Source organism: Carlito syrichta, unplaced genomic scaffold (assembly GCF_000164805.1).
Source record: "Carlito syrichta isolate Samal-C Ts95f unplaced genomic scaffold, Tarsius_syrichta-2.0.1 Scaffold78720, whole genome shotgun sequence".
NCBI lineage: Eukaryota > Metazoa > Chordata > Mammalia > Primates > Tarsiidae > Carlito > Carlito syrichta.
The window spans coordinates 57,552-82,110 of record NW_007022816.1 but is presented as its reverse complement, the minus strand read 5'-3'; the positions used below and the strand labels follow the sequence as shown (position 1 = coordinate 82,110).

Here is a 24,559-nt window from a genome sequence, read left to right as displayed (position 1 = left end):
AATATTCCATCATGTATATGTACCACATTTTTTTATCCAGTCCAGTTTCAATGGGCAGCATGGTTGGTTCCATGTTTTTCTCTTGTGAACAGTGCTGCAATAAACGTGTGTGCAGGTATCTTCTTTGTAGAATGATTTGAGTTCCACCGGGTATATTCCCATAAGGGGGATTGCTGGGTTGTATGGAAGGTCAATTTCTAGTTCTTTTAGAAATTGCCACACTGTTTTCCATAGAGGTTGAACCAATTTGCACTCCCACCAACAGTATAGAAGCATTCCCTTTTTTCTGTATCCTCGCCAGCATTCGTTGTTTTGTGTTTTATTAATGATGGCCATTTTTACTGGCGTTAGGTGATGTCTCAATGTGGTTTTGATTTGCATTTCTCTGATGATTAGTGAGGCTGAGCATTTTTTCATGTATCTTTTGGCTGCTCATATGTCTTCTTTTTCAGAAGTGTCTATTCATGTCTTTTGCCCACTTTTTGATGGGACTGTTTTTTTTTTTTCGCCTTTTGGCACATATGAGTTCCTTGTGGATCCTGGATGTTAGGCCTTTGTCAGATATACAGTTGATGAATATTTTATTCCATTCTGTGGGCTTTGTCCCTGCTCTTTTGATAGTTTCTTTTGCTTTGCAGAAGCTTTTCAGTTTGTTGAGGTCCTACTTGTCTATCTTATCTTTTATGGCATGAGTATTTAAGGTTTTGATCAGGAATTGGTTGCCTATTCTGGTTTCTGTAAGGGTGTCTCCTGCATTTTCTAAGATTCTTATAGTTTGAGATTTGACGTTTAGGTTTTTGATCCATTTAGAGTTGTTTTTTGTGTATGGTGATAGGTAGGCATCCTGTTTCATTCTTTTGCATGTGGTCAGCTAGTTTTCCCAATGAAGGCTTTGTTAAGATGAGTTGGTTGAGAAATTGAGGGTTTGCCTCTGGAATCTCGATCCTGTTCCATTGATCTGTATGCCAGTTCTTGTACTAATATCAGGCTGTTTTGATTATTATAGCCTTATAATAAAGTCTGGAAGTGTGATACCTCCTGCTTTGTTTCTTTTGCTGAGGATTGTTTTGGCTATTCGTGGTCCTTTTTGGTTCAATGTGAATTTCTGTATTGTCGTTTTCAGGTCTGAGAAGAAGAATGATGGTAATTTAATAGGTATTGCATTGAATCTGTAGATTGCCTTGGGTAGAATGGACATCTTAACATGTTAATACTTCTAGTCCATGAGCATGGAATATTTTCCCATTTATTTGTGTCTTTTTCGACTTATTTGAGCAGTGTTTTGTAGTTTTCATTGTAAAGATCTTTCAATTCTCTGGTCAGGAAGATGCCAACGTGTTTCATTTTTGTGTGTGGCTATTTTGAATGGGATTGTGCTTTATATTTGGTTCTCTGCCTGTTTGTTGTTGGTATATAAAAATGCGACTGTCTTTTGCACATTGATTTTATACCCTGAGACTTCGCCAAAGTCCTTTATCAGTGCAAGGAGGTTTTGACAGATTCTCTTGGGTTTTCCAGGTATAGGATCATATCATCTGCAAAGAGGGATAGCTTAACTTCCTCTTTTCCTATTTGGGAACCTTTGATATTTTTCTCTGATCTGGTTGCGCTAGCTAGGACTTTCAACACTATGTTGAACAGGAGAGGTGAGAGTGGACAGCCTGTCTTGTTTCGGTTTTCAGGGAAAGTGCTTCCAATTTCTGTCCATTTAGTAATACGTTGGCCCTGGGTTTATTGTATTTGGCTTTTACTATTTTGAGGTATGTTTCCTCTTAGATATTCAAGGATTTTTTTTAAAATCAAGAATGGATGCTGGATTTTGTTGAAAGCCTTTTCTGAGTCTAATGATATAATCATGTGGTTCTTGTTTTTATATCTGTTGATGTATTTAATTGCACTTATGATCTTGTGGATGTTAAACCAGCCCTGCATCCTGGGAATGAAGCCTACTTGGTCATGGTGGATAATTTGTGAAATGTGTTGTTGGATCTGATTTGCCAGAATCTTGTTGAGAATTTTTGCATCTATTTTCATCAGGGGTAATAGCCTGTAGTTCTCTTTCTTTGTTGGGTCTTTGCCCAGTTTGGGTATTAGTTGATTTTAGCTTTATAAAATGATTTGGGGAGTGTTCCATCTTTCTTGATCGCCTGGAATACTTTTAATAGGATTGGTATTAGCTCCTCCTTGTATGTTTTGCAGAATTCAGCTGGAAAGTCTTCTGGTCCAGGACTTTTTTTTGGAGGTAGTTTTTTTTTTCTTTTAATGTCAGAGTCAATTTCCTAGGTTGTTTTTGGCCTATTTAGGGTCTCTGTTTCTTCTTGTTTCAACCTTGAGAGGTTGTGTGATGTCAGAAAGCCCTCCATTTCATTTACATTTGAGAATTTGTTTCCATACAGGTGTGCTTAATAATCTCTGATAACCTTTTGTATTTCTTTTTTTTTTGAGTTGGAGTTTCACTCTGTTGCCCAGGCTGGAGGGCAGTGGCACACTCATGGCCACCCCAGCGTCAACCTGCTGGGCTCCGGTAATCCTTCTGCCTCAGCCTTCCAAGTAGCCGGAACTACAGGTGTGTGCTACCACACCTAGCTGATTTTTGATGTATTGTAGAGACGAGGTCTTGCCAAGTTGCCTGGGCTGGTCTCGAACTCGTGGGCTCAGGCAATCCACTTGCCTCAGCCTCCCAAAGTGCTAGGATTACAGACTGAGCCACCAAGCCCGGCCATCTTTTGTATTTCTTTGGGGTTAGTTGCAACTTGATCTTTTGAGTTTCTGATTGCGTTTATTTGGGTTGTTTGTCTCTTTTTCTTGGTCAAACTGGCAAGGGGTCAGTCTATCAATCTTGTTTATCCTTTCAAAGAACCAGTTTTTTGTTTCATTTATTTTTTTTCTATGATATTTTTGTCTTCTGTGTCCTGTATTTGGGCTTTTACTTTGGTGATAGGGATTTTTCTGCTGAAGTTAGTGTTTGGTGGTCTTGCTTTTCTAGCTTCCTTAGGTGATTTGTCTGGCTGTTGACTTGTGATCTTTCTATTTTCTTGATGTGTGTTCATAGAGATAGGAATTCCTTTTTTAGAACTGATATCAAGGCTCCCAGAGGTTTTGGTAAGATGTGTCTTTGTTTTCATTTGTTTCCAAGAATCTTTTGATTTCTTTGTTGATCCAGGAGTTGTTCAGCATCATGCTGTTTAATGTCCATTTCTTTGTGAGTTTTAGAGGGATCTTGTTGGTGGTGATATTTATTTTTATCCTGCTGTAATCTGAGAAGGTATATGGTAGTATTTCAGTCTTATGGAATTTTTTTGTTTTAATGCTTGATTTATGGCCAAGGATGTGGTCAATCTTGGAGTATGCTCCATGTGATGATGAGTAGAATGTATATTTCATGGGTGTTGGGTGGAGTGTTCTTTAGGTATCTGTTAAGTCCATTTAGTCAAGGGTCAAGTTAAGGTTACAGATCTCCTTATTGATTCTTTTGCATTTATGATCTATCTAGGGTTGCTAGCAGGATATTTAAGGCCTCAGTTATAATAGTGTTAGAGTCAATATCCTTTTTAAATTTACTTAGTAGTTGTTTTATAAATCCTAGTGCTACTGTCTGGGGTGCATATATATTTAGGATAGATATTTCTTGGTGGATTGAACCTTTTATCTTTATGTAGTGTCCTTCTGTATCTTTAATAATTTTTGATAGCTTGAAGGTTGTTTTGTCTGATATTAAAACCACGACTCTTGTCTTCTTTTGTTTTCCATTTACCTGAAAGTTTGTTCTCTTACGTTTTCTTGTAGAAGCTTTATTTTTTTACTTTTCCTATTTGTTTCCATAGATCATCTGAAGGTGATTTTGATATATGTTGTAAGATAAGGAATTAAGTTTTGTTTTTATTCCTGATATACATCCAGATAAAAGTAACTTTTATTGAAAAGACCATTTTTATCCAGTTACATGGTAGTGTTGTCTCATAAATCATGACTGGGCAGGGTGGCTCGTAATTTCAGTACTTTGGGAGGCTGAGGTGGGATGATTGCTTGAGCCTAGGAGTTCAAGACCAGCTTAGGTAACATAGCAAGACCTCTTCTCTACAAAAATAAAATAATAATAATGATAATGATAATAATAGTAATAATAATAATCATAATAATAAGGTAACAGTTTGTCTTTTTCTATTCTGTTCCTTTGGCTCATTAGCTTTTCTTTGTGCCAATGAACTTTATTTTCATTCTTGTATTTTTGATGCTTATTAATGTTTGTTGAAATGTTTTGGGTAAACTAATAAGTGAGTATCAATTTATAGTATTATTTCAGTGGAAAAATGGTTTTAAAGTTCTAAATATTGACATAAAAACGTAATATTGAAACATAATCAATTTGGTGTTGAAGACTGGATTTATTTTATACTATGGATAGAGTTTTGTCAGTGCTTCTGACTGCTGCTGTGATTTTATTTTATTTTTTGAGTTGGGGTCTCATTCTGTTGCTCAGACTAGAGTGCACAATCACGTCTCATTGCAGCCTTGACCTCCTGGGCTCAGACAGTCCTTCTGCATCAGCCTTCTGCGTGGCTGTGACTACAGGTGTGTGCCACCTGCTGACTTTTTAATTTTCCTGTAGAGGTTAGGTCTCACTATGTTGCTCAGGCTGATCTTGAAATCCTTCGTTCAAGCATTCCTCCTGTCTTGACCTCCAAAAGTGCTTAGATTACAGGTGTGAGCTACCATGCCTGGCCTATGACTTAAAAACATTGATACGTGTTGTTTTGTTGGTAATATATTACTTGAAAATATTCTTTCTTCTAGGACAGCTAATATGTCAGATAAAGTACCTTTTAATTTTTCTGGAAACTTTTAACTTCCCTAGTTGATCAACAGGTAATAAAGGATATTTGCTTATGTCAGTTTTTTGAAATCCTGAATAATAATAATAATAAACATGAAAGAAAGCCCTTTGAAACCAAAGAAACCTGCTAAAAAGAACTAATCAAAATAAATACCAGAAGCCAGTTTGTATTTGTAGTGGGGATCTGCTGGGGGGGCAGGGATACACCTTATCAACAAGGATACATGCATAATGAACATTTGTGTACCTAACCCTGAAATGTATCGCACATCTTTAAAATAAAAAAATAAAATAAAATAAAAATAGAAAAAGAAAATATTTAGATATCTGTATTCATGGCTAGCTTAAATTGTCATATATTTTATTGTGATTTTATTTGCTTCCTTTTTTGTTGTACCATTTTACATTCTCAATAGCAATATCCATTTGCATCTTAAACAAGAAATGTGCAGACATGTTATTTATGCCGATGGAACTTAATTATTTTAGACTTGCTTTCTGTATTATTTTTTATAGATGTCAATGTTTCATATAAAGTCCTTTTTATCTTCCATTTTGGACATTCTTTATTGTGGTATTCTTCTTTTTGAGATAGATAGTATGAGAGAACAAAAAGTTTTCTGAAAGAGCATGAGATAAGTAAATGTTACGTCTGTTTACAGACTGTTTCAAGTCCATGTTACTTGTGTTTTACAAAGTGGGAATATTCAGCTTCAAAGCACATCTGGCTGCTGTTACAAAATCAGAAAATGGATTGCTTATTTCCCCAAATAGACTCAAGAACATACTTTCCTATGAGTAATGCCCATTGCATATTGCAATTGGTTATGAGACAACATTGTAATGAATAATGACAACACACTGGTCTTTGTTTTATTGTGTTCATTGTTGGTTTTAAAAATTGGAAGAGATTTTTTCTTGATTTCGTCAGCTTGAGAAAGGAAATTTCTGATACTAGAATGGGTCTCTAACTTTTGTATTTAATAAATTCTAAAGATGAAGAGGATGAAAGTTACTTCTACATAGCTGAAATGCTGCATTGTAATTAGCTAAACTAATATTTCGTACCCTGCTTATAAATGTAGAGCTGAGTAAAAGTAAGTCACCGATAGTTTTCTTTGCTTTTGCTTTTAAATATTAAACTTAATTAGAGCTTAAGCATCTTTGAAAATTTCTGTTTTCTTTTCATTTACTTTTTCTTTTATATCTCATTCTGCTTCATGAATTAGGGTTTTATATATTTTGCTGAATTGCATGTGTCTTTGAAGAACTTACTTTCTGTGCTGCTTTTCTGCATTCCAAAAATAGAGAATCATTACTTATTTTTCATATTCAGACCTTCGGTAAATAAATATTTAACTGAGTGTATTTTGCTGTCTGCTGGAAACGTGCTGTTTCTAGTTTTCAAAAAGCTATTTATGTACGTGTGTGTGTGTGTGTGTGTGTGTGTGGTGTGTGTGTAGTGTTATTGAAGAAGATACTTATTTTTTTAATACAGGATTTAGGATAGATTATATTAATAATTGTTTCCCAAAGTAAATGTACTAATTCATATACCTATTAGTAGTGTTCCCATCTTGAACATTTTTATTGTCAAATTTTAAATGTATGCCAATCTGTAAAATTATAAAATTTCATCTCATTGTGACATTACTTTATATATTTTTCATTTCTAAACAGATTGAGTATATTTTCATATTTTTATTAGCTGTTCATAATTCCTCATCAGTGAAATGTGCTCCAAGTATTTTTTCCATTGTGTTGTTTGTCTTTGTTTCACTGATTTTTAAAGGTCTTCTTTATACATATTGAAGACTAATAATTTGTACAAAAGTCTCTTGGTTTATGACTTTAAGGGGACATTTCACGTCTTTCAGCTTAGTGATGCCTGCTTATGGTTTTTTTGTAGATTGCCTTTATCAAGTTAAGGATGTCTCTTTTTATTCCTTTGGGTCAAGGTGGTTTTAAGAATCATGACTGGTTATGGAATTTTTGAATGCCTTTTTCATCTTTTGAGAGGGTCATATCATTTTCGTCCTTTAATCTGTTAATAGTATAAACCCCACAATAAATTGCTGTTATTTTTATCTTATTATATTTTTGTTAGTTCTACTTCAAATAGTCAATTATTTATTAAAGAGATTTAAAACATAAGATTAAAAGTCTTATGCATTTGCCCAACTATTTACCATTTCTGGAGTTATTAATTACTTCATGTAGGATTTCTATCTGGTATTATTTTCAGGTCTTTATGACATTTTTTCTCACGACTCTATCATAAACATCTCTCAAAATGCTTGGCATGTGATAGATGTTTAGTAAGTAACTATTGAATGAATATGCTACAAATCCAGGCTGTGACACAATAAATACTTCCTTTGGAGGATCTCTTACACGCATATTGTCTTCTGGGTAACTGTGTTGTCTCAAATTTTGTCTTCCTAAACCTACAATACTTTTATCTATATAAGATAGAAAAGTAACTCTTGAGACAGTGAAATTTTTCTCAGCCTGATTTTTTCTAGTTTACACAAAATAATTTTCACATTGTTCTTAAAAAATAAACTTTATAGCCTGGCTCGGTGGCTCAGCCTGTAATCCCATGCTTTGGGAGGCTGATGTGAGTAGATTGCCTGAGCCCGCGGGTTCAAGACCCGCCTGGGCAACTTGGCAAGACCACATCTCTACAATAAATCAAAAATCAGCCGGGTGTGGTAGCGCGTGCCTATAGTTCCAGCTACTTGGAAGGTTGAGGCGGAAGGATCGCCGGAGCCCAGCAGGTCGAGGCTGCGGTGGTTGGGTGCGGCCACTGCAGTCCAGTCTGGGCGACAGAGTGAGACTCCAACTCAAAAAATAAATAAATAAATAAATAAATAAATAAATAAACTTTATTTTACTTCCAAAATATGTTTATAGCTTCTATATAATAACTGGTATTCCATTTAGCTAGTCCCAAGTAGCCACTAACTTTTATGCAGTGGCTTTCCACAGAAATTCGATGTGTTCCTCTTTCTTTTTTACCAGAATTAAAATTGTTTTAAAAGTATTTTCCTAAAGCAATGTATTTAAACTATGTAGTGATCACAAACTGCCATTTAGCAAGACTAATCAATAATATTTGGCTTTCCAGAAGCAAAATATAAGATAATTATGAATTTGGTTTGTAATCTTATTAAATAAATCTAAAAAAAATTTTTTATTATGAAAATATTTAAGTCAAAAAGGAATGGTATAATAACTTATGTGCCTATTGCTTTTTATACTGTATGATTTTGCTTAATTGGAACTATTTTTTATGAATTTTAGTTTTTTAAGTTAAAAAACATTTATTATTTTAGATTCAAGGGGTATATTGTGCAGGTTTGTTACACATATTGTGTGAGGGTGAGGTTTGGTGCTTCTCCTGAGCTCATTGCCCAGGTAGTGAGCATGGTACTCAGTGGCTGGTTTTTCAGCCCTTACGTCCCTCCCTCTCGTCTCGCTTTCAGAGTTTCCCGTTGTCTGTTGTTCCTAGTCTCGTTCCCAGGTGCACTGAGTGTTTAGCTCCCACTTGTAAGTGAGAACATGTGGTATTCAGTTTTGTGTTTCTGCGAGAGTTCACTTAGGGTGATGGTCTCCACCTGCATCCATATTGCTGCACAAGACATGATTGTGTTCTTTTTTTATGGCTGTGTGGTATTCCATGGTGTTCTGTATCCAGTCCACCATTGATGGGTACTTGGGCTGGTTCCATGTTTTTGCTGTTCTGGTTAGTCCTGCGGTAAGCAAGTGAGTGTGGGTGTCTTTTGGTCAGAAATTTGTGCTCCTTTTGTATATACCCAGTAGTGGTATTGCTGGGTCGAATGGTACATCAATTTTCAGTTCTTTGAGAACTCTCCACACTGCCTTCCATAGGGGCTGAACTAGCGTACATTTTTACCAACAGGGTAGGAATGTTTGCTCTTCTCTGAACCCTCACCAACTTCTGTTTTTTTAAAAATTTTTTTTGACTTTTTAGTAAAAGCTATTCTGATTGGTGTGAAATAGAATCTTATTGTTATTTTGATTGGCATTTCTCTGATTATTAGTGATATCTAACATTTGTCATATGTTTGTTGACCACTTGTCTGTCTCCTTTCAGAAGTGTCTGTTCATATCCTTTGTCCTTCTGTGTTTCTTCTTTTTTTCAATCAAGGTCTCACTCTGTCATCCAGGCTGGAATGCAGTGGCACAATTACGGATCACTGCATCCTCTACCTATTGAGCTCAGGTAATCCTTCCTTCTCAGCTTCCCAAGTAGCTGGAACTACAGGCATGTACCACCATCCCCAGCTAATTTTTTGGTATTTTATTTCCTAGGCTGGTCTTGAACTCCTGGGCTCAAGCAGTGCTCCCACCTCGGCCTCCCAAAATGATGGGATTACACGAGCTACCGCACCTGGCCCTTTGCCCACTTTTTAATGGGGTTACTAGTTTTTTCCTTATTGGGTTGTTTGAGTTCTTCACAGATTTTGAATATTAGTCCTTTTTTTGAATGCATAGTTTGCACATATTTTCTCTTTCTGTAGGTTTTATATTTACTCTGTTGATGGTGCCTTTTGCTGTACATATGCTCTTTAGTTTGATTAGGTCCCACTAGTACCTTTCTGTTTTTGCTGCTTTTGAGGTCCTGGTCATGAGTTCATTGCTAGACCTGATGTCCAGAAGAGTGTTTCCTAGGGTTTCTTCTGGGATTTTTAAAGTTTGAAGTTTTATGTTTAAGTAATTAATCCATTTTGACTTAATTTTTGTATGTAGTGATAGGAAGGGTTCTAGCTTCCTTCTTCTGTTGATAGTTAGCCAGTTTTCCCAGCACCATTAGTGAAATAGAGTGTCCTTTCCCCAGTGTGTGTTTTTTTTTTGTCAGCTTTGCCAAATATTAGATGATTATAAGACAGCAGTTTTATTTCTGAATTTTCAGTTCTGTTTCATTGGTGTACATGTCTATTTTTGTATTATTACCACACTGTTTTCATTATTATAGTCTTGCAGTAAAGTTTGAAGTCTAACAATGTGATGCCTCCATCTTTGTTCATTTTGCTTATAATTGCTTTGGCTATTCAGGCTCTTTTGTGCTTCCATATTAATTTAATTATTGTTTTTTCTAGATATGTGAAAGATGATATTGATAATTTGGTAGGGCTTGCATTGCATCTGTAGATTGCTTTAGATAGTGTGGATATTTTAATATCTTCCAATAAATACTACTTAGTTCATCAAACAGTCCAGGAGCATGAAATGTTTTCTGTTTGTTTCATATTTGATTTCTTTCAGTAGCGGTTTGTAGTTCTCATTGTAGAGGTCTCTCACCTTTTTGGTTAGATGTATTCTGATTATTATGTAATACTATTTTTTATGAGTATTGTAAATGGGATTGTGTTCCTGATTTGGTTCTCAGCTTGAACAGCGTTGGTGTATAAAAATGCAGTTGATTTTCATGCATTGATTTTGCAACCAGAGATTACTGAAGTTGCTTATGAGTGCTAGGAGTCATATAGTGAAATTTTAGGGTTTTCTAGATTCAGAGTCATATCATTTGCGAGGAGAGATAATTTAACTTCCTCATTTTCTATTTGATGTCTTTGCTTTCTCCCTCTTGCCTGATTGCTCTGGCTAGGACTTCCAGTACTGTGTTGAATAGGAGTGGTAAAAGTGGGCATCCTTGTCTTATTCTAGTTCTTGGGGGAATGCTTCCAACTTGTGCCCATTAAGTATGATGCTGGCTGTTTATTTGTCATGGATGGTTCTTATTATTTTGATGAATGTTCCTTCGATGCCCAAGCAGTTGAGGATTTTTATTGTATGGGGGCGGTTGGATTTTGTCAAATGCTTTTTCTGTGTCTGTTGAGATAATTATGTTGTCCTTGCTTTTACTTATATTTATGTGGTAAATTATGTTTGTTGATTTGTGTACATTGAATCATCCTTGCATGCCGGGAATAAATCCCATTTGATCATGATGGATAAGTTTTGTGAGTGTACTGCTAGATGCGACTTTTGTTGAGGATTTTGTTGAGGATTTTTGCATTTGTTTTCATTAGAGAAACTGGCCTGTAGTTTTCTTTCTTTGTTGGGTCTTTGGCATTTTTTGATATCAGATGATCTTGACATCATAGAATGAATTAGAGAGGAGTCACTCCTTCTCAATTGTTTGGAATAATTGTAGTAGTTTTGGTATCACCTCTTCCTTGTATGTCTGGTAGAATTCAGCTGTGAAGCCGTTAGGTCCCCAGCTTTTTTGGGTGAGTAAATTTTTTATTACTGATTCAGTTTCATTGCTCATATTGTTTTGTTCATAGTTTCAATTTTTCTGTTTTAATCTTGGGAGATTGTGTGTTTCCAAGAATTTATCCATTTCCTGTAGATTTTCTAATTTGCACATATACAGATGTGTATAATAATCTCTGATACTCTTCTGAGTCAGTTGTAATATCACCTTTTCATCTCTTTCTTTTTTTGGCTAGTTGGGTCAGGGGTTTATCAATCTTTCTTATCCTTTCAAAGAGCCAGCTTTTGATGCATTGCTTCTTTGTATGGTTTTATTGATTCAACTGCATTTATTTCTGCTCTGACTTTGATTATTTTCTTCTGCTAGCTGTGGTTTTAGTTTGTTCTGTTTTTCTAGTTCTCCTAGGTGAGTTGTTGGGTTATTTATTTGAGATTTTTTTATTTTCATGTCATGAGCGTGAAGTGCCATAAACTTTTGTCTCAGCACTGCTTTGGCAGTGTCCTGGAGGTATTGGTAGTTATCTCTTTATTTTCATTTATTTCAAATAATTTTTTTTGTCAAGATTTGGTTATTTACCCCCAAATCACTCAGGAGCAAGTTGTTTGCTTTCCATGCATTCATGTGTTTTTAATGATTCTTCTTGGTGTTGATTTCTAGTTTTATTCCACTGTGGTCTCAGAGAAGAAGCTTCGTATGGCTTTAAATTTTTAGAATTTATTCAAGGTTGATTTATGACCAAGTATGTGGTTGATCTTGGAATATGGTCCACATGTGGATGGGAAGAATGTATATACCCTGTAGTTGTTGGGTGAAGTGTTCTGTTAGATCTGATTGGTTGAATGTTGAATTAAAGTCCAGGATTTGTTAGTTTTCTGCCTTGATGTTTCTAAAGCTGTTAGTAGGGTGTTGGTGTTGCCCACTGTTATGCTGTGTGTGGCTGTCTGTGTCCTTTCTCAGGGCAAGTAGCAATTGTTTTACAAATCTGGGTGCTCCTATGTTGGGTGCATATATATTTAAAATAGATAATTCTTTTTGTTGAATCGAGCCCTTTATAATTATTTAATGCCCTTCATCTTCCTTTTCTACTTTTATTGGCTTAAAATCTATTTTATTTTCGTATGATATATGAATAGTGACTGCTTCTCTTTTTTGTTTTCCATTTGTATGGTATATCTTTCTCCATCCCTTTGCCATGAATCCATGGGTGTCAGTCGAGGTGAGATGGGTCTCCTGGAGACAACAAAAGGATGGGTCTTGTTTTTTTAATCCAGTTTGCCACTCTGTATCTTTAAAGTGGGGCATCAATGCCATTAAGTTTCACAGTTGCTACGGATATGTGAAGAGTGTGTTTCTGTCATAGTGTTATTGAAGAGTTGCTTAGTGGTCTCAGTTTTGTGTGTGATTTCTGTGGTGTGCAAACTGTGTGTTTTCTTGTGCTTTTGTGGTGGGTGGCAGTGTTCTTTGTTTCCATGTTTAGAATTCTTTTAAGCATCTCTTGTAAGGTTGGTCTGGAGGTGACAAATTCCCTTATTGCATGTCTGGGAAGATCTTTATTTCACCTTCATTTATGAAGCTTAGTTTGGTAGGGCAGAAGATTCTTGGCTGGCATTTCTTTTCTTTAAGCATATTACATACGTGTGGGAACCAGTCTCTTCTGGCTTGTGAGGTTGCTGCTGAGAGGTCTGCTGTAATTCTGGTGAGTCTCCTGGTAGGGGTTCTGTCCCTTCTGTCCAGTTGCCTTTAAGATGTTCTTTCCTGCTGACTTTGGATCATCTTATGACAGTGTGCCTCGAGGATGGTTGTCTCATGTAGTATCTTGCAGGCATTCTCTGAAGTTCTTATATTTGCATGATGATGTCTCTAGCCAGCTGGGGGAAGTTTTCATGGATTATATCTGCTGCTACTGTCTCCAGAGTGCTCTCATTTTCTCTTTCTCTGTTAGGAATGCGGATCAGATGTGAACTTGGTCTCTTTACATAATCCCTACCTCTCAAAGGCTTTGTTCATTTTTTATTTTTATTTTATTTTATTTTTGAGTTGGAGTCTCTGTCACCCAGGCTCTAGTGCAGTGGCATGCTCATGACCGCTGCAGCCTCTACTACCTGCTGGGCTTAGGTGATCCATCTGCCTCAGCCTTCCAGGTGGCTGGAACTACAGACGTGCGCTACCACACCCAGCTTATTTTTTGATTTATTGTGGAGATGAGGTCTCACCAAGTTACCCAGACTGATCTCAAACCCCCAGGCTCAGGCAATCCTCTCACCTCAGCCTCCCAAAGTGCTGGGATTACAGGCTGAACCACTGCGCCCAGCCTGTTCATTTTAAAATTTTTTTCTTCTTTATTTTTATCTAACTTAAGTTATTTCTAGGGATTGGTCTTCAAGCTCTGAAATTTTTTCCTTTGCTTGATGAAGTCTGTTGTTAAGGTGTCTTGAAATTCTTGTGGTGAGTTCTTCATTTCCAGGAGTTCAGAGTGGTTCTTCCTTAAATGACCATGGTCTGCGTTCAATTCTTGAATGGTTCTCATGGTCTCTCTGTTTAGGAGTCCACTTCTCTTGGGTCTTGATGTATTTCCTTGTCATCCATATTCTGAATTCTGTGTCATATGAACAATTTATTCTCTGTGTGATCTGTTACTTGGGAGCTAGTGCAATCAGGAGGGGGTGATGAAACACTCTTTTTGTGTCACTGGAATGCTTAGGCTGATTCCCTCCCGTCTGAGGGTACTGAAGCTTGCGCTAGGATCTCCTGGCTACTAGTGGTGGTGATTTTAACTTGTCGCCCAGCCCATGGCGCTGGAAGGCCTGCCTGAGGGTGCTGGGTCTGTGTTGGCTCCTCAGGCTTGGAGCTGCCATCTGTGATTGAGGGGGAGCATTGACGAGGGAGGCTGCTGGGTGCCCTGACCCCTCTGCTGGCACTGATTTTGGCTCCAGAGCTTGTGTTGATGGTCTGCTCTGCATGTGGTCTGACTGCTCAGTGGCACTGGAGCTGGCCTCTGCAGGGCGGATGATGGTCCGTTGTGCCAGGTTCAGAGGGGTGTGGGTGTCCATTTGAGATCTAGGGTGGGTAGCATGCCTGGGTGAAGCAGCCAAGGTTGAGGAGGGTGTAGAGCACCCTGACTCCTGCTTCTGTTGGCTTCAGCTGGGGCCTGTGCTGGGGACGTGCCATCCCTCTGTTGTGCTGCTCCCTCCCTAGCCTGGGAGCAGCTGCAGCTAGGGCGACAAGCACCTGCCTTCAGTGAGGGACCTGGATCTTCCTTCCTTGCCTGAGCTGTGCAGGTGTTGTTGGCCCTAGGGATTCCACGTGGGCTTGGGCATAGCCTTCGTGTAGGCACCACTGGGGACTCCATGCTGGCCCTGGGGCCTAGGAGTTGCAGAGCCTTTTCCTGGACTTGAATCACCAGGGTCTGTGACAGTGGTTGTGGCTCCTGGGAATTTCTCCCTCACTCCTTCCCTCTTCACCACGTTGGGATCCTCCCCATCTCCTTGCTGGGTCCAGGCCCCTGTCCGCAAGCTGTCTGATCGCACTCCTCTGCCTCCATGGGACCCATCACTTCTCTGTTGAGACTGGGGTGGGAAGTTTTGATCGGAACCATTTGAACGTACTCTGCATCCGCTCAACACCAGTTCCTTGGTGGAAGTTCCTTATTGTCTTTTTGTTTTTCTCAGTTATCTTCTGACTAAGAGAAAATGTACATCTTCTAGTATAGTGATCCCCAAACTTTTTGGCACCAGGGACAGGTTTCGTGGAAGACGGTTTTTCCACAATGGGGAGGGAGGTAGTAGGGGGACGTGGGGGATGGTTTAGGGATGATTCAAGCCCATGACATTTGTTGTGCACTTTATTTCTATTATCATTGCATGGTAATATATAGTGAAATAATTATGCAACTCACCACAAAAAAAGAGGTGCAGATGGAAGTGGTAAATAAAATAATGGATGGGCCACATACGGACTAAAATAAGTGTTGGATTTTGACTTAAAGCCTCCCACCAGATGCAGCCGTACAGTTGAAGTACATCGACTCACTTGCCACTCACTGGCAGGGTTTTGATATGTGTCTGTAGCAACTGACTTATTCTGCTTTGTGTGCAGGCAAAGCTTGCTGCTCACGTTAATCTATGTTTTCAGCTGCTCCCCAGCGCTAGCATCACTCCCTCAGCTCCACCTCAGATCAGCAGGCATCCGTTCTCTTAAGGAGCATACAACCTAGATCCCTCATACGTGCAGTTCACAACTGGGTTCACACTCCTATGAGATTCTAATGCCACCCTTGATTTGACAGAAGACAGAACTCATGTGGTAATACCACTGATGGAGAGCAGCTGTAAACACAGAGGAAGCTTCACTTGCTCACCTGCTGCTCACCTCCTGCTGTGCAACCTGGTTCCTAACAGGCCATGGACAGGTACTGGCTTGTGGCCTGGGGATTGGAGACCCCTGCTCTAGTAGAGTATGCATAATAGACTTTGTAACATAATATTTTTTGAGTTTCCACATGTTTCAAATGGTGTTGTATGCTTTTGATTCTTGAAGGCCATCTAAAGTATATTGAATATATGTATGTCGTGCCTGGCGCAGTGGCTCATGCCTGTAATCCAAGCACTTTGGGAGGTGGAGGCAAGAGGATTGCCCGAGCCCACGGGTTTGAGACCAACCTGGGCAATATGGTGAGACCTCATCTCTACAATAAATAAAAAAATTTGCCAGGTGTGGTGGTGTGCACCTGTGGTTCCAGCTACTTAGAAGGTTGAAGTGGAAGGATGAGCCCAGCAGGTCGAGGTTGCGGTGGCTGTGAGCATACCACTGCACTTTAGCCTGGGTGACAGAGTGAATCTTCAACTCAAAAATAAATAAATAAAATATGTTGCTTTTTAAAAAAACCTCAGTTTCTTAAATATTGTTTCATAGTTACTGTGTTATCTACGATGCATGTTGCAGTTGAGAAGTGTAATACATACTTTTATTTTTTTTTAAATTTCTTATTCTTTTTGACTGATGGCCCAGAAAATTAAAAAAATTCATACTTAATGTTCAGTATTTTTATTTTCATTATATTATACTCTGAAATATGTTCCATGTATTACCTTGAATTTTGTTCAACATTCAGGTAATTGGTCCAGGATATCCATTCCCCTTCCCACAGATAGCAAAATCTGAGGATATTAAGGTCCTTATATAAAATAGGACAGTATTTACATACATCCTGCACATATATAATGTAAATAAAATATAAGTAGCTGTTGTGCTGTTTTTTTAAAATTTGTTTTATTTTTGTTGTTTTTTTTTTTTTTTTTATGAGTTGGAGTCTCATTCTGTTATCCGGGCTAGAGTACAGTGGCACACTCATGGCTACTGCCACCTCCACCCTGGTGTCAGGCGATTCTTCTGCTTCAGCCTTCCAAGTAGTTGGAACCACAGGTGCATGCCACAATGCCTTGCTAATTTTTTGATTTATTTTAGAGATAAGGTCTTGCCATGTTTCTCAGGCTGATCTTGAATCCTTGGGTTCAGGCAATCCTTTTGCCTCAGCCTCCCAAAGTGTGTTATTACAGGCATGAGCCACTGCACCTGGCTAATTGTATTTTTTAATTTTTCTGAGTATTTTCAGTCTGTGGTTGGTTTACTCTGTGAATATGGAAACTGGGGATATGGAGGGCTGACTGTATATGTTTCAGAGTTGATTCCAAGGAGAAGTGAGAATATTAAATAGGTTGATTCAGGTTTTATTTTAAGAACATTTTCTTAATAATTTAAAATTGCTTACTTGTATTTTATCTTTCTTCAGGGAATCCAGTTGTACATTTATTGCATTCTTGTTACCTTTTTTAAAAGTCAGTTTCTCTTTGATACTTTTAAAATATGTGTTCTTATTTCAGTTTCATTTCTTAGTTTTATTCTAGTTTCAGATCCTGTCTTTATCTCTTGCTGTTACTGTAGTTGTTATCTTTTCTCCCTTGTTCAACTCTTTATTTGGTTTTCATTTCTTAGATGATTTACTTTGTCGGTTTTCTTTCCTGAATGTATTCAGCTTTTGTTTACTATTTTTCTATTTTTGTCTTTATTCTTATTTGTAGTGTTCATTAGCTCTGAAGTTGTTTAAAAGTTATATTCGATACATATTGTCCTAATGGTGGTGGAATGAAAATACTGTGAAACACGAAACTATAGGAGCGTGGTCTGCATCAAGTGGATCGCACAGAAAGCTGATGCGTGAGAGTGCATGGTTATGGGAATCAGACAGAGGCTGCACTGCTGCTCCCTCTGCTCATGGCATTTAAAAAGAGTTTTCTTCTGCCAGGAGGCTTTGATTTTCTGTTTTTGCAGCATATTTTTTTGGAAATTAGATTCTCTTTTTCTGTTAGTGATTGTTAGGTTTTTCTGAGCAAACCACAGCCAGTGATCCTGTTGGAAGTGGTAGTTTGGGCGGCTTGCCAAGAAGGTCCCCTGCTTATGCTGCGCTAAATTTTAATGTCGTTGAGAAATGGTGTCTTTTGTGCCAGTCATTCTGACCTGTCATCTTGGATTCTGCGAGTCCGTCTTGCTTTTGTAGGGCCCTTTTCTTTCCCTTCGTCCTGGACAAGCTTCCTTCTAAGGCCCTCTCTGCACCCTAGAAATGGCTCCTTCCCGAGACTGCCTTTTCCGGTCCTTCCCAGTCTCCAAGGCCCTTCTTTTGTGTCCCTGTCTCTGGGACTCTGAATCATCATGCTTTGTGTGCTACCCATTTAAGAGACACCACTTTCCTTTGACAGGTCAGTATTTGATGACACTTGCATCATTTCTTGAACCCTGAGGCACTTCCGTTTTTCCGTGCTGTCACTCTGGTCTGGCTCAGGATCTAATTCTGCTGATTTGACATCTTTACTTGGCCACTTACATATTAGTCCAGGGTATCCTCTTTCTCCTTGTTATGATGGGCATTTTAATTAGGTCTCTTATTTGATCTTTGTGTCTTTGGAGGGTGAGGAGAGAAATTTAAATTTAGACAGCTGCCATTACCTTATGGGATCTAGCTTTTAGGTGAAAAAAATAATTTTACTTATTTGTCCTAATTTAGGTGCTAAAATATCATTACTTCTCACTTCATACCCTGTTTCAATAGAGACTTTCAAAATTTTGCTTAAGTTCTATTTTAAATTTTATTACCTTTACATTTTCTGATTATTTGGTTCTTTATTCTTCTTGTCTTTATTGTCATACTGGGTATGGATTATTCAATAATTTCAATAATTATTAACCATAATAAATCATTTGGGGATCATTTTGAAAACACAATGGGATTTTGGAGGAGTAGGATCCAATGGTGTATCACTTAATCCTATTCCAGGGTAAGAACTAGATTGAAGTCATGGTTAATATTCTTGTAAGATTATTCATTTAGTAAATTGTGAGTTGATAATGTGAAGATATTAGACTTCCATGATCATGATTTTAAATTATCACTTTATTTGTGAGTGAAATATTTCGGATAGCAATCAGTGTATCCTCTTTATCGTGTACTGTTGTCACTCAGCATATACTTTATTCAAAGACTGCTATGCATTAGATATTGTTCTAGGTATCAGGAATAGAAAATGGAAAAGACATCATTCTTTCTAAAGAAAGACATGTGGAGATACACCGATAAGCACTTAAGGTATTATGTAAGGGCTATGATAGAGTGGACATAGGGTTCTCTAGGAGCTGATAAGAGGGTGGAATCAGGTGTAATTTCCTCCTTTCTTTCTTCCTTTGTCTCTTCTTTCCTAATGAACATTTGTTGAGCTCTGTGGTGGATGCTGGGCATAGAGTGGTGACTAGGGTGGTCAAGGTCTCTTTTCAGACTCCACACCGTTTTGAAGAAGATGGTGCTTGATCATGGAAAGGAACTGTTATCCAGGATACCACCTGAGTAGTAGGAATTACGTTTCCTAGGGGAGATTATTTCTAAACTGCAAGTCTTGATTAACTTAACCATGTGAAGAAGTTGGTAGAATGATTTTATAGATTGCAAAGAATCAGATATGGGAGAGAGCATAGTGCTTTCAAGGTGAAACACCTCATTTGGTATCCTTGGAACGTAGGGTCTGGTGGGCGAAAGATACGCCTGTAAGGGTAGGCATGGGGGAGTCTAGAGGAATTTCATACTCTCCTTGTTGTTAGGGCGGTAAAAGGGGTCATATACTAAATATGTCTGAGAATGCAGTGGTTAAGTTAAGCCTCGAAGAACAAATAGGTATATGGGAAAAGAGGTTGGGAGGGTGGGCAGAGGAATACTCCGAGGCACGAGAACATGTACCATGTTCTGGTGATAGAAGTCATTCCAGATTCTAGAGTGGAATATGTGAGGTGTAAAGTAATGGAAGGCAAAACTGGGCAGTTAGACAGTGAGGGTCATGAAGGAGTTTCTGTTTTATATTTTACTGATTAGAGGAGATCATTAAAGATAGATTATACAATACCCATTCTAAAAAATGAACTAAATGCAGTAAGTCTCCAACATAAGAACAAGTTCCATTCTGGAAGTGCGTTTGTATATACAATTTGTTGGTAGTCTAGCAAAGTTAGCCTAAGTGCCCAACTAACACGATTGGCTAAGTAGTACTGAATGTACTTAACAGGCTATACTGCCTCCTATTGGAGAGATAATCCATAAAAACACATGTTGACATTTTTGAAAGTTTGCAACTTGATGGTTCGTATGTAGGGTAAACTTTGTATTAAGACATATAGAAAACATTTTCATATAGCAGCTTAACTGTATATCTTATCAAGTAATATTTAAAACACAAAAATTAATAAATCCTTATTTTATTTTTAAATTTTCAGATAGAAAATCCTCGGTACCTGAGGCAGAAGACTATTCCAGTTTCTCTGGTATGTGGGAGATCCATTGGTCTTTTTTAGGGGCAGGTGTTTTTAAATAAAATAATCATTAAGTCATCTACAGAAAATAATGCAGATTCACATTATTAGGCTTAATGGTTTTTAATAATCCTGTTACTTGGAAGTAAATTAATCACTTTTTTCTCTCCAGTGTTAGTATTATTTTTGCATGGGTTTCAAGCAGTTTAGAAGTTTACTTCTGGCTTAAGGATAAGCCAGATCTGCAGAAGTATTAAATAACTCGTTCTTCTTCAACAGATGACTCCCAAATTCAGCCTGAGAAAATCCAGCAGTCTCCATGATGATCATTTCCTATCTCGAATGTATGAGAAAGAGGTAGGACTGAGGTAGTTCTGATGTACCTACTTGATGTAACAGTTTTACTGTTTTGTATACTGAATTTTCACGTTCAGTTAGAATAATGATGCATGGCAGGAGGCGGCTGCCTTTGAAACAAACACAACATCATGATTTCGGGTCAGCAGCGCTCTGTTTCTGTCTTTACCACTCATCTTCAGTCATGTGTGTCCCAGCTCTGCTCCTGCTAGGCAAGGAGTGCTGAAGCTCCTTCCTTCAACTACTGATTATCGTGAGCTAGGGAAATGGCAGTTTTCAGAAAAATATCTTTGACTTCCCTGACTCCCTCTTCCCTCCCTTTATTTCAGCCTACTTCGAAAGTATCTTCCTGGTCTCACTATTCTTTCTATTCCTACTAGTTAAACTGGTCTGCTAAATTCACCTGTGTGATAGCTAATATATGACATCATATACTACTTTCTTTGATCATTTACAAGGGTAATTATTAAAGAGGCAGTGTTATTTATTGGTTGAGAGTGTAGGCCAGGGAACCAAGAGTATGGTTTCATCTACATACTAGCTGTGTGAAAATGGACTGATGCTTATCATCTCTGAGTGTCGGTTTCCTCATCAATATTGGAATACCAATTTTGTAGGATTATTGTGAAGATTGTTTAGTCTATACATACGCACCTATCACCTTTATATATGTATAGGAGTTATTAAATAAATGCCAATTAAAAAATTTTCTTTGAAAACATTTTGTTCTGGGAAACTTAAAGTCATTACTGTTATTTATATTTTGGCTTATGAGACCACGGAGACACTTTGGTAATCTGTGTGATATTATAAAAGATTATTAGAGTAGGTATTTGAAAACTGTTTACTTAACCTACCTTTATTAGTCTCTGGTCATATGACCCAGGGAAGTCAAGATAGATTTTTTTTTTTTGAGTTGGAGTTTCACTCTGTCACCCAGGCTAGAGTTGATCTGCTGGGCTGCAGCCATCCTTCCACCTCAGCCTTCCAAGTAGCCAGAACTACAGATGTGCGTTACCACACCTGGCTAATTTTTTATTTGTTGTAAAGACGAGATTTCGCCAAGTTGCCCGGGCTGGTCTCGAACCCATGGACTCAGGTGATTTACTCACCTTGGCCTTCCAAAGTGCTGGGATGACAGGCTGAGCCACTGAGCCTGGCCAAGAATAGATTTGATCTCACAAAATTGTTACCACAATCAAAAGGCAATAATAAATATTTATGCCACTTGCAAATTATAAACCACCATTTAAATGTGCAAAATATTATTATGGAACTATAATTATTTATTTAAATAATTTTATTTTCTTTCTTTGTAATGAGGAGGCTTCTAAGATTTCTTGAATTTCAATTTCTATGTGATTCTTCCCATTGTGATAGAGTTTTTTCATCAGTCTGTTTATAAAATATCAGGAAAAACATGTATATATGTTTCTTTGATAGTCTAAGCAATAACATGGGCATATATTTTTTCCATTGTTGATAATGGAGGAGAAAGACTACTTTTTCTTTTATAAGTTCAATCTACTGATCTTTTAATATCCTTTCTTACTTTATAGCTTAAATTGAAGGTATGCAGGGTTTTCTTTTCTTAATTTACAAGTAAAAATTGTGTGCTGTATACAACATGATGTTTTGAGATATGCACACATTGTGGAATGGATAAATTGAGCTTGACAGATGAAATATCTAGCATACTTACTATTTTTTATGATGAGAACACTCGCATCTCTTTTCTAAGTGGATTTTAAAAGGTGGTGTCTTGTTATGACTTAAAGTTGCCGTGTTGATAAAGGCTCTCCAGGCTTTACAACCACCGTCTACTCTCCAGTTTTGTGAGTTCAAATTCTTTGTGTTCCACCTGTGATTGAGAGCATGCAATCTTTGTCTTTCTGTGTCAGGCTTATTTCACGTGAGATGAGTCCTGTACGTTCATCCATGTTGTCCTAAATGACAAGATTTCCTTCTTTTTTAAGGCTGAATAGCATTTCATTGTGTGTGTATATCACATTTTCTTTATCCATTCATTCATGATGGACATTGATACTGATTTTATATCTTAGCTATTGTAAATAAGAATATAGTGAACATGTGAGTCCAGATATCTCTTCAACATACTGATTCCATTTCCTTTGGATGCATATCCAGTAGTGAGATTGCTGGATCATATGGTAATTCAGGTTTTAGTTTTAGGAGGAGCCCCCATGCTGTTTTCTGTAAAGGCTGTGCTAATTTGCATTGCTGCCAGCAGTATGCCAGGGCTCCCTTTTCTCCACGTCCTCTGCAGCACGTTGTTATCTTCCATCTTCTTGATGATAGACATTCTAACAGGTGGAAGGTGGAAGGTGGAAGTTCCATATAGTTGTGGTTAGCACTTCTCTGATGATTAGGGATGTTAAGCATTTTTCATATTCTTGTTGGTCATTTGTATGTGTTCTTTTGATAAATGCCTATTTAGATCCTTTGCCCATTTTAAAATCAGATTATTTGTTTTCTTAGTATCTTTTTTGAAGTCAGTCTTGTGCTGTCACCCAAGCTGGAGTGCAGTGGTACAGTCACGGCTCACTGCAGCCTCGACCTCCTGGTCTCAGGTGATCCTTCTGCCTCAGCCTCCTGACTGTAGGTGTATGTAATCATGCTCGACTAATTTTTTGATTTTTTTTGTAGAGACAGGGTCTTACTATGTTGCCCAGGCGGCTCTTGAACTCCTGGCTTCAAGCAATCCTCCTGCCTCAGCCTCCCAAAGTGCTGGGATTATAGGGGTGAGCCACCACACCCAGCCTGTTTTCTTACTATTTAGTTGTTTGAGTTTGTTACAAAGTTTGGATAATTAACTTCTTATCAGCTATATGATGTGCACATATTTTCTTTTGTTCTCTGGGTTGTCTCTCCACAGTTGATTATTTCCTTTGCTATGCAGAGCTTTTTTTGATGTAATCTCACTTGCCTATTTCTGCATTTGTTGAATGTGCTTTAGGGTTCATATCTAAAAAAATCATCGCTCAGATCAGTGTCACAGAGCTTTTCCTCTGTGTTCTCATCTAGTAGTTTTATAATGACAGGTCTTGCATTTAAGTCTTAATTTTGAATTGATTTTTTTATATGATATAAGGTAAATATCTGACTTCATTCTTCTGCATGTCCTTTTCCCATTGTATATTCATGGTGTCTTTGTCAAACATCAACTGACTGTAAATGTGTAGGTTTATTTTTGGGCTCTCTATTCTATTTCATTGATCTATATGTTTTTGTGCCAGTTACCATGCTGTTTTGATTATTGTAGCTTTATAGTATATTTTGAAATCAGGTAGTGTGATGCCTCCAGTTTTTTCTTTTTGCTCAAAGTTGTTTGGCCTATTTAGGGTCTTTTGTGGTTTTATACAAATTTTAGGTTTTTAAAAAATTTCTGTGGGAAATGCCATTGGGAATCAACCTAGATGCCCATCGAAGGTGGACTGGATAAAGGAATGTTGTACATGGGCAAATGAAATACCATGCAACCTTAAGGAAGAATGACATCTTGTTCTTTGTAGCAACATGGTTGCAGCTGGAGACCATTCTAAGTGAACTATCACAGAAACAAAAAACTGAATACCATACATTCTCACTCATATTGGGCATGAGAATGGGAACAACAGATGCTGGACACACTAAACAAGGAGGGAGGGAGAGGGGATAAGGGATACAAAGCCAACCATTGGGTGGAATGTCCACTACTTGGGGGGGGGGTTGTCAGAAGCCCCGTTCTCGCCCTCATGCAGCATACTTAGGTAGCAAAGCCTCACACATACCCCATGATTCTAAAATTAAAAAAAATGCCATTGGAGTTTTGATAGATATTGCACTAAATCTATAGAATATTTTGTTGGGTATCCTGGAAATTTTAACAATATGAAATCTTTCAGTCCATGAACATGGGAAATCTCTCCATTTATTTGTCTCTTCTTCAGTTTCTTTTATCAAGGTTTTATATTTTTTGGTGTACAGGTCTTTTACCTCCTTGATCAAACTTGTTTCTAAGTGTTTTATTTTTTGGATGCCTATTATAAATAGATTGTTTTCTTGAGTTTTTTTTTTTTTTTTTTTATTAGTCTGTTGTCATTGGATAGAAAAGCTACTGTTTTTTTTGTATGTTGATTTTGTATTTTGCAATTTCACTCAGTTCATTAATTAATTCTAACAGTTTTGATGGAGTTTGGAGGTTTTTCTGTATACAAGATAATGTTGGCTGCAAACAGAGACAATTTGGATACCTTTTATTTCTTTCTCTTATTGCT

The 24,559-nt window shown here is 37.6% G+C and overlaps 1 protein-coding gene across 1 annotated transcript in view; it reads left to right on the top strand.

The window, feature by feature from the left end:
* The window catches only part of LOC110595293 (centrosomal protein of 112 kDa-like), a gene marked incomplete at its 3' end in the record, with an annotated part of 80,726 nt that overhangs the window by 13,575 nt on the left and 42,592 nt on the right, over positions 1-24,559 (top strand). Inside the window, exons 3-4 of the mRNA XM_021710479.1 lie at positions 19,890-19,937; positions 20,205-20,282. Of these exons, the coding sequence (XP_021566154.1) occupies positions 19,890-19,937; positions 20,205-20,282 (126 nt within the window). The remainder of the gene's footprint in view (positions 1-19,889; positions 19,938-20,204; positions 20,283-24,559) is intronic.